Here is a 9,670-nt window from a genome sequence, read left to right on the forward strand (position 1 = left end):
CTTAAGTGTATTTTTGATTGTACTTACAGTATGTCTGGGTTTCTGCAACAACCAAATTTCCCCCTGGGATCAATATCACTTATCTTATCTTATCTTATCTTATCCTATCTTATCTTACAGGTTGCATTGACAGAAATGTAAACACAGTCCTCCTAATGTCTCTGTTGGTTCGTCCTCATGTTGTAAACTCTTCACTGTGGTTCCTGCAGAGTTCCTTTGATAGACACCAAACTCATCAATCAACATGATCACTTTATATCCGGTCCTGTCTGATGAACCACAACGATAAAGTCTTGGATCTGTATAACTTCTCTCTCTCTCTCTCTCTCTTCCGTCTTCCTCTCCTTCCTTGTGGAACAGCACACTGTCCCAAATGTGTCAAAACACACACACACACACTAAAAGTACACTGACTAACTGGATGACTTCATTTCCTGGATTAGAGATTTCTCAGTAATGTTTAATTTCCTTCATCCTTTGATTCGTTTCATCACACTCTCCTTTCTGCTGACGTTTGATTCGACAGTGGGAACTTTCAGCTGTGTTTGTCCGTGTCTTCCTGTTCTCAGTCAGCGTAACTCCATCCTCTTCTACTCACTCCACAGAGCGCCAGAGGCAGCGGTTTGATTCCCACCGGCTCAGGGCTGAGACAAACACGTGAAGTAAGAAGTCTCATTCTGCATTATTTAACCCGAGAACAAAACATATTACAACGCAGAGCAGTGTTAACAAGCAGGGGGACATGATGCAGCATCTTCAGCTGAGTGTGGAGGGAAAACACAGACACAAAGAGGAGGACGATGCAGGAACTCTTTCCTTTCTCTGACTCCAGGAGTTTAAGAGTACATCAGGGTGTGTTTCTGATTAATGAGCAGGGTCTCAGGCTTCTTCCTGCCTCGTATATAACAATGCACTTTCTCTGGAAACACAAGATATGAGTAATTAATCAATCTTTATTTATATAGCGCCAAATCACAACAACTGTTCTCCTCAGACTCTTTCCAAACAGAGCAGGTCTAGGCCGTACTCTGTGTTCTATTATTAACAAAGACCCAATATGAAGACAGGATAAGATCCAGTCCCGCCTTACAGACAGGACTCAGTCTGATCTCATCTTAATCCACCATGAGCAGAGCACTTTGCAGCGTTTAGCACTAAGCTGAAAGCATTTCATGGGCCCACCTGGAAGATAAATAATCTAGAATGGTCATGCCATATTGGTTTACAGGTGTGTTAGTGTGTATTGGGATTTCTGGGGATTATTAACTGAACGACAATGGGAGGTTTGCTTTAATGTGACAATTTAATTTGAACCAGTGAACATCCAGGGAACGGACATTGAGATTGTGAAATCTTTCAAGCACCTGGGTGTTCATCTGAACAATAAACTGGACTGGTCAGACAACTGCAACACACTCTACAAGAAGGGACAAAGCAGACTCTTTCCACTCAGGAGACTCAGGTCTTTTGGTGTGGAGGGGGCTCTTCTGAAGTCCTTCTTTGACTCTGTGGTGGCATCAGCCTTCTTCTTTGGAGTGGTCTGCTGGGGGAAGCAGCATCTCTGCTGCTGACAGGAAGAAGCTGAACAGAATGTAGCTCTAGTAAAAGTTCAGACAGGAAGACTATAAAGCAATCACAGCCGTTGTTTAACTCTCTCTCCCTCGTTCAATAGCTCACCCGCTTCCAGCTGCATGCTCCGGAGCTGTCATTGGCTGATCAGCAGCAGCGTCATCCAATAGCTCAGTGGCACGCCCTTATCGTCAGCCTATCAACTCTCTGCTGTCTTTTTAAATGTGTCTCTCTCTCCTGCTAGTTCCTTCTTGCATTGATGGTGCGCACCCCTCCACCTCCCCGTCTCCACCTGGTCTCTGCAAGTCTTCAATTCCTTGGATCATCAACCACCACCACCAGTGTCTGGACTCTAGGGGGGATTTCTTCAGCTGCCAAATTCACACATTCCTAAGCTCATAACTTTATCCCCATAGAGTCCTTACACCAAAGATTTCTGTCAAGTTCCATCATTCATTTAGTTGTAATAAAAAACCTTAATATTCAAATTGTGAATCTCCTGATTGAACTGGTGAAGAAGGGCAGCTCTGTCCTGGGCTGCCCGCTGGACCCTGTGGAGGTGGTGGCTGACAGGAGGATGATAGCAAAGCTCTCTTCTCTGATGGTCAACACGTCACACCCGGTCACACCCCCTCCAGGAGACCATAACAACACTAAGTAGCTCGTTCAGTGACAGACTTCTTCACCCTCGGTGTCTCACGGAGAGATATCGCAGGTCTTTTCTTCCTGCAGTGGTCAGACTCTATAACCAATTATATATATATATATATATATATATATATATATATATATATATATATATATATATATGGCAAGCCGTTCAGGAAATAATATATTGAATGAAAGTCTGAATATATTGAATGAAACTCGATATATATGGAATGAAGTCTGAATATATTGAATGAAACTCGATATATATGGAATGAAACTCGATATATATGGAATGAAAGTCTGAATATATGGAATGAAACTCGATATATATGGAATGAAAGTCTGAATATATGGAATGAAACTCGATATATATGGAATGAAAGTCTGAATATATGGAATGAAACTTGATATATATGGAATGAAAGTCTGAATATATGGAATGAAACTTGATATTTATGGAATGAAAGTCTGAATATATGGAATGAAACTTGATATATATGGAATGAAAGTCTGAATATATGGAATGAAACTTGATATATATGGAATGAAAGTCTGAATATATGGAATGAAACTTGATATATATGGAATGAAGTCTGAATATATGGAATGAAACTTGATATATATGGAATGAAGTCTGAATATATTGAATGAAAGCTTAAATAAGTACTCTGAACACCACTTATAATCGTATTGTTTTATTGTCATCAAAGAGACTCATCTTTTATTAATGTCTCTCTGAAAATAACCTTTTGCACTTCTTTTTAGTGTTTCTGAGGGGACACATTTTCCTCTACCTCTGTAACTTGTGGTAATTTGGTCGTACTTTTTCATTACACTCACTCACTGTCAGATGATGCACACAGGTATGAGCTCCACCTGTTAACATTGAACAGGATGCTACATTATCACAAGTCATAACAAAAGTTAGCTAGCGAACTAGAGGACTGAACCACCTGAATAAAGAAGGGGCAATATCTTTAGCCTTTGTAGAAGTGTGTATAACCTGTGATATTTAATATTTTCGTATTTTCACTTGTTAACTACCCTCCTAAATGCTTCTGCAGCCCACTGCTTCGTGTTCCTCTCGTCTCTCTGTGCAGACGGTCCGATCATCACTTTTGGATGAAACCAACTTAATAGAGAGGAGGGGTGGGTTCCTTTTTCCTATACGGATTGACTTAAAAGCACATGCATTACCCAAGGGGTTGATAACACTGCATTAATTAAAATTGCAGTGAAAACATCTCGTGCCTCCCTCATGGTTGCATTACTAAAAGCTACGTCTAACCGGAAAACAAAATCACACCCCTATGATCACACCCCAGAAAGACAACATGGCGCAAGCCATACATGACGTGATTTTTCATTCCATATATTCCGAGTTTCATTCCATATATATCGAGTTTCATTCCATATATATCAAGTTTCATTCAATATATTCAGACTTCATTCCATATATATCGAGTTTCATTCAATATATTCAGACTTCATTCCATATATATCGAGTTTCATTCAATATATTCAGACTTCATTCCATATATATCGAGTTTCATTCCATATATATCAAGTTTCATTCAATATATTCAGACTTCATTCCATATATATCAAGTTTCATTCAATATATTCAGACTTCATTCCATATATATCGAGTTTCATTCAATATATTCAGACTTCATTCCATATATATCGAGTTTCATTCAATAAATTCAGACTTCATTCCATATGTATCAAGTTTCATTCCATATATTCAGACTTCATTCCATATATATCAAGTTTCATTCCATATATATCAAGTTTCATTCAATATATTCAGACTTCATTCCATATATATCAAGTTTCATTCCATATATATCAAGTTTCATTCCATATATTCAGACTTCATTCCATATATATCAAGTTTCATTCCATATATATCAAGTTTCATTCAATATATTCAGACTTCATTCCATATATATCGAGTTTCATTCCATATATATCAAGTTTCATTCAATATATTCAGACTTTCAATCCATATATTCAGACTTCATTCCATATATATTAATTTCCTGAACGGCTTGCCATATATATATATATATATATATATATATATATATATATATATATATATATATATATATATATATATATATATATATATATATATATATATATATATATATATATATATATATATATAATTGGTTATTTTTACCTCTTTAATTTAATAGCTAATAACTTTTTAATAATTGATATTTTATAGGGCTGCACGGTGGTGCAGTGGGTAGCGCTGTTGCCTCACAGCTAGAAGGTTCCTGGTTCTAATCCCCGGCCGGGCGGGTGCCTTTCTGTGTGGAGTTTGCATGTTCTCCCCGTGCATGTGTGGGTTCTCTCCGGGTTCTCCGGCTTCCTCCCACAATCCAAAAACATGCTCAGGTTGATTGATCACTCTAAATTGCCCGTAGGTGTGAGTGTGTGCGTGAATGGTTGTCTGTCTCTCTGTGTTAGCCCTGTGATAGGTTGGCGACCTGTCCAGGGTGTACCCTGCCTTCCGCCCGAAGCCAGCTGGGATAGGCTCCAGCCCCGTGACCCCTAACGGGATAAGCGGTCAAGATAATGGATGGATGGGTGGATATTTTATAGGCTCTTGTTTGCTTTATACTCTTTTGCACTGTCTTTGTTACTGTGACACTTAAATTTCCCCATTGTGGGACGAATAAAGGACTATCTTATCTTATCTTATCTTATCTTATCTTATCTTATCTTATCTTATCTTATCATATCTTATCTTAGATATTAGTGTGAATGTAGTCTAATTACAACACCGACTGTGGACTAGGGTTGCAAAATTCCGGGAATTTTCAAAGTTGGAAACTTTCCCTGGGAATAAACCAGGAATTTACTAAATTGAAGGTTAGCTCTTAATAGGGAACTTAAATATATTTTAGCATAATCCTGACTAAAACAACCAGATTTCATGCACGTACAGTTGAATATCTCTGCTATTCCTCAATCACATGCACATAGTACACTGCTTACTGCAGGGCTATTAAGACCACGCCCCCTAAAGGCACTGTGCGTTCCTCCATCACATGCACACATGATTTCTAGAATCCTGCAGAGGCTCGGCTTGAGAAGCTTGAGGGAAGATGCTTTTTTATTTGCACGTTGAATGGGACTTTGTTGGAGGGAGAGCGGCTCATTTCATTTAACATTTTGAATGGGACTTTGTTGGGATTGCATTTTTGTTCATGTTTGAATGGGTTGGGTCGGGGGGATGAGTAATATTTAACTCAACATTCATGTTTTTGTTCTTCAACGAAATAATTGATTGTTCAATAAAATAATTAACACTTGATAAAGTTCTACAAATAAATCTGTTTTAATTGTATTATTTTGGATGGATGTCCGCTTATAACAAAACTAATATTTATGATACCTTTCCATTAAATTACCCTCAATTCCCATAATTCCCGTGGCAAGTTTCCTATTTGGAATATTTCCAAAATTCCTCAGCTTAATTTCCCATGCAAAACCCCTTTGCAACACCACCTGTGGACAGGTACATACTGTTCCAGTCCTGTCAAAAAAGTAACTCAACAGGGGGCCCTGCTGAGCGTGGGCCCAGGGGAGGCCACACCCTCTGTACCCGTGGTTGCTCACCTTACTTCCTGCAGAAACGTCTGCTGTTTGTGTGACATGGGTGAATACAACTTGTTGTGCTTGTGTCCGGAGTTCTCCTCCTCTTAGGATTTAGAGTTCTCACATCTTTATTGAGGAAATCCTTTGATTCAGAACATCTTGAAGGTTCTCTTTTTGGTTAAAGTGTAAGTGTTGTTAATGTTTTTATTGACCAGTCTCTGGTTCAGACCCACATCTTTGCAAAGGTATTTGAGGAAGAGTTTCATGTTGTGTTTCACAAGACTGGCGGTTCATTTCATCACCGGGGGGAGGAGCAAAATGATGACATGAAGCCTAAACTCAGTGAAACGTACAGGGAAATACTCTATTAGGCTTTACTCATCAATGCTCATCAGTAGCTATTTATCTCTCTGGCAGGTTAGCAGTCGTCTCCTCATCATGTCGGATCACAGCAGAACTTCAGAGGAGGTAAAGGCTTTCCTTCTGTCCAGCATAGGAAACAATGCACAGCAGACAGTCCACTTCTACGACAGCTGGGCAGAGACATATGAAAAGGTAAGTGGACAGAAACTCTTCATCAGGAACATCAAAACAATGAAACATATAAAGAGTTTAACTCCACAATCGCTAGTTTTAACAATCATGATGAATCAAACAGGACTCTGAGAAGATTCATTACAATGCACCAAATTTAACCGTGGATTTCCTGGATGCAAACTTCCCTGGGAGCCGTGAGGACGTTCAGGTTCTAGATGTTGCTTGTGGATCAGGCCTGGTCGCCAAACTGGTGAGTGAAGAATCTGGATTCTGAAAGTTATCTTAACAGTTATAAATGCAGCCAACACACAGCTGACACACTGCTAACACACAGCTAACACACAGCCAACATGCAGCCAACACACACTGATAAGGCCGGTTTAATGAAGTAGCTATAGGTTCACTTCCCCTTCCAGGATGACTCGGCATTCCTGCTCACTGATTCTTGACCCTCCTTCTTTTTCACAGATGGTTGAGAAAGGCTTTAAACACTTTGTGGGAGTGGATGGATGTAAGAAAATGCTGGAGCTAGCTGCCAAGACCAACCTCTATCAGGACCTCAGTCTGGCTTTACTGGGGACCCAACCACTGCCTGCAGAGACCGGTACACCACCCAACACCTCATACACACCTCATGCTCCGGTTTACACTCACTCTTTTTTAAGAACACATTATGTATTGATTGCAATCGGGACAGAAAGATCATTTTAACCTGTAAATCTAAAGTGTGTATCTAAATCTGAGTACCAACCCCGGCTTTAAACAAGTCAAATAGAGATAAAGAGAGAATGAATAGAAAAACAGGAGATAATAAGTTAACTGAGAACTTTCTCTAAAAGTTTAAAGAAGAGAACTGACAGCCCCCCTCATCCTCTCGCTCTGGTTTCAGGTGTGTTTGACGTTGTGATCCTCGTCGGTGGTCTGGGTGAGGGATTTATACCGGTCAGTATTGTCAGGGATCTCTGCCACGCAGCCAAACCAGGTGAGCAGCATCACTCTTAGCATGAACCTAATGTCCTCACAACTATAGCATTTCAGAGCCAGGGGGCTGACCTCAGGAACACTGAGGAAGCCTTTAATTTAGTATTTACACTAGGCGGCAGTTTGAATTTGCATTTCAGCTAGATATTTAGGATCGTGGAGCAACATTTAATATTTAGAATTGACATTTAACATTTCAATTTATATTTAACATTTTGATTTATATTTAATATTTCGATTTCGATTTAAAAAATTTGATTTATATATCATATTAAGATTTAGATTTAGTATTTAGATTAATATTTAACATTTATATTTAGATTAATATTTAACATTTATATTTATATTTAACAGTTAGATTTATATTTAACATTTATATTTATCATTTATGTTTATATTTAACATTTATATTTATATTTAATATTTATATTTAGAATTAACATTTAGATTCATATTTAACAGTTAGATTTATATTTAACATTTATATTCATATTTAACATTTATGTTAATATTTAATATTTATATTTAATATTTATATTATATTTACCATTTAGATTTAAAGCTGAACATTTATATTTATATTTATATTTAACATTTATATGTATATTTAATATTTATATTTATATTGAACATTTAGATTTAAAGCTGAGCATTTTTATTTATATTTAGTATTTAGGTTAATATATTAAACATTTATATCTTTATTTTAATATTTATGTTTATCATTTATATGTTTATTTAATATTTTTTTTATTTATTTAACATTTAGATTTAAAGCTGAGCATTTTTATTTATATTTAATATTTAGGTTAATTTATTTAACATTTATATGTTTATTTTAATATTTATATTTAACATTTAGATTTAAATGTATCATTTGGATTGAACAGTTATTTTAACTTAATATATTTTTCACAACAAAATTTGTTGTGAAGATGATCACAAATATTCCTCTAAATGTGATTTTCATTTTTTTAAAGTGACTTTTAAAAATTCACTCTACATTTTTATGACATTTTGGAGTTAAACGTGGTGAATTGTAGATTTTATTTTCAATGTGCACAACTTTACAAACGGCGCCCCATAGGTTTTATGTGTAAGCAATGTTTATAAATGAGACCCCCTGTCTGTGAACTCCATCAGTCCATACAGGGTCAGCTTGATGGTGGGGCTTTGCAGGATTGAGAGGTCCACTGGGTCAGCTAGGATTTAGAAAACCACCTGACAGGATAACTTGAAGTAGTAACATCACCAAGACCTTTTCAGAGAGACTTTAGAACAAACTGTGAGTGAGTGAGCTGTCTGCTGTCTGCTGTCTGCAGGAGGTTTGGTCTGCATGACGCGAGGCAATCACAGCAAAGGAGAGGAGATGGAGTACAAAGATGAGTTGGAGAGAGAGCTGCAGCTGATGGAGCAGGAGGGACTGTGGAGTCAGGTGGGAACCAAACACACAGACAGGTACATGGGGGACGTGCATTCAAGCACCAATGGAGACCAGAACAACCTGCAAGAAGAGCAATTCATCAGCGGCAGCATTTACCTGTACAAGAAATCCATCCATCCACAGGCTGACATCATCCAGTAGACTCAGAGGGGACGAGAGACTGTCTGCCAGCCAAACGAAAGTCTGGAGCTGAATAAAATGTTGATTTTAATTACAAATAACTGTGTTGTGTGTGTTTGTCTCTTTCATGAGGTGTCTTATTTGTGACAGTGTGTTTGTTTTTTTCTGATGACGCGATGGAAAAGAAAAAGTGAGAAATGCTTTAGACTCAAAACAGCTCGTCATAAATCTTTGAGAGATTCAAATCTAAAGGTGCATTTCAACCAAGAGTCACGGGGTCTTTTAGCCCCCAGAACTACTTTCCCCGGTACTAAGAGGTTCCTGTGCCCCCATTGTTGTCTGCGTTTTGACTAGGTAGATTGTGCAAATCAGGCCAGTGATGTATGGAGGGATAAAAAAGTAAATGCACTACACCACCAGACCAGTAGAGGGCAGTAAAACACTTTCATTACATCACAGATGGATTCACTGAGAGGAGATAAGCACGAGTAGCAAAGACGTTTCAACACGGCTTTAAAATCCTTTTGAACTCTAAAAGCCGTGGCAGAGATCGGCCGGTGTTTTGGTTTAAACTGCGACCCTGTTAACTGGAGACTCTCAGCCGGATGCATCCCTCATAAACGTCTTTAGACGATCATTAAATATCTGATGAGGATATTTTGAAATCTTAATAAAAACTAAACTAGTTTGCATTCCCAGGAACTCCCTCTGTGTTTCAACAGCTGTGTAAACTCCACAAACACTGACACG

General features: G+C 37.9%; 1 protein-coding gene across 3 annotated transcripts; it reads left to right on the forward strand.

Moving 5' to 3' along the window:
- Positions 1-5,805: 5,805 nt before the first annotated feature.
- Positions 5,806-9,018, forward strand: LOC117814476 (methyltransferase-like protein 27). Of its 3 annotated transcripts, none has more exons than XM_034685828.1 (6): positions 5,806-5,899; positions 6,256-6,393; positions 6,497-6,625; positions 6,844-6,979; positions 7,265-7,357; positions 8,679-9,018. In XM_034685828.1, exons 2-6 carry the CDS (start codon positions 6,277-6,279, stop codon positions 8,939-8,941), a joined length of 738 nt encoding a protein of 245 aa, XP_034541719.1. In that variant the 5' UTR covers positions 5,806-5,899; positions 6,256-6,276; the 3' UTR covers positions 8,942-9,018. The 3 variants fall into 3 exon arrangements, with proteins under 3 accessions (XP_034541719.1, XP_034541718.1, XP_034541720.1); XM_034685827.1 differs by lacking the exon at positions 5,806-5,899 and adding an exon at positions 5,906-6,023; XM_034685829.1 differs by lacking the exon at positions 5,806-5,899 and adding an exon at positions 5,906-6,023 and having other exon boundaries at positions 6,261-6,393.
- Positions 9,019-9,670: the final 652 nt, after the last annotated feature.

This window comes from Notolabrus celidotus, chromosome 6, assembly GCF_009762535.1.
Source record: "Notolabrus celidotus isolate fNotCel1 chromosome 6, fNotCel1.pri, whole genome shotgun sequence".
Lineage (NCBI taxonomy): Eukaryota > Metazoa > Chordata > Actinopteri > Labriformes > Labridae > Notolabrus > Notolabrus celidotus.

Coding starts and splice junctions, on each gene's coding strand:
- LOC117814476 (XM_034685828.1), top strand. CDS start 6,277: ATGTCGGATCACAGCAGAACTTCAGAGGAGGTAAAGGCTTTCCTTCTG. Junction 6,394..6,496: donor GGGCAGAGACATATGAAAAG/GTAAGTGGACAG, acceptor TGAATCAAACAG/GACTCTGAGAAGATTCATTA. Junction 6,626..6,843: donor CAGGCCTGGTCGCCAAACTG/GTGAGTGAAGAA, acceptor TCTTTTTCACAG/ATGGTTGAGAAAGGCTTTAA.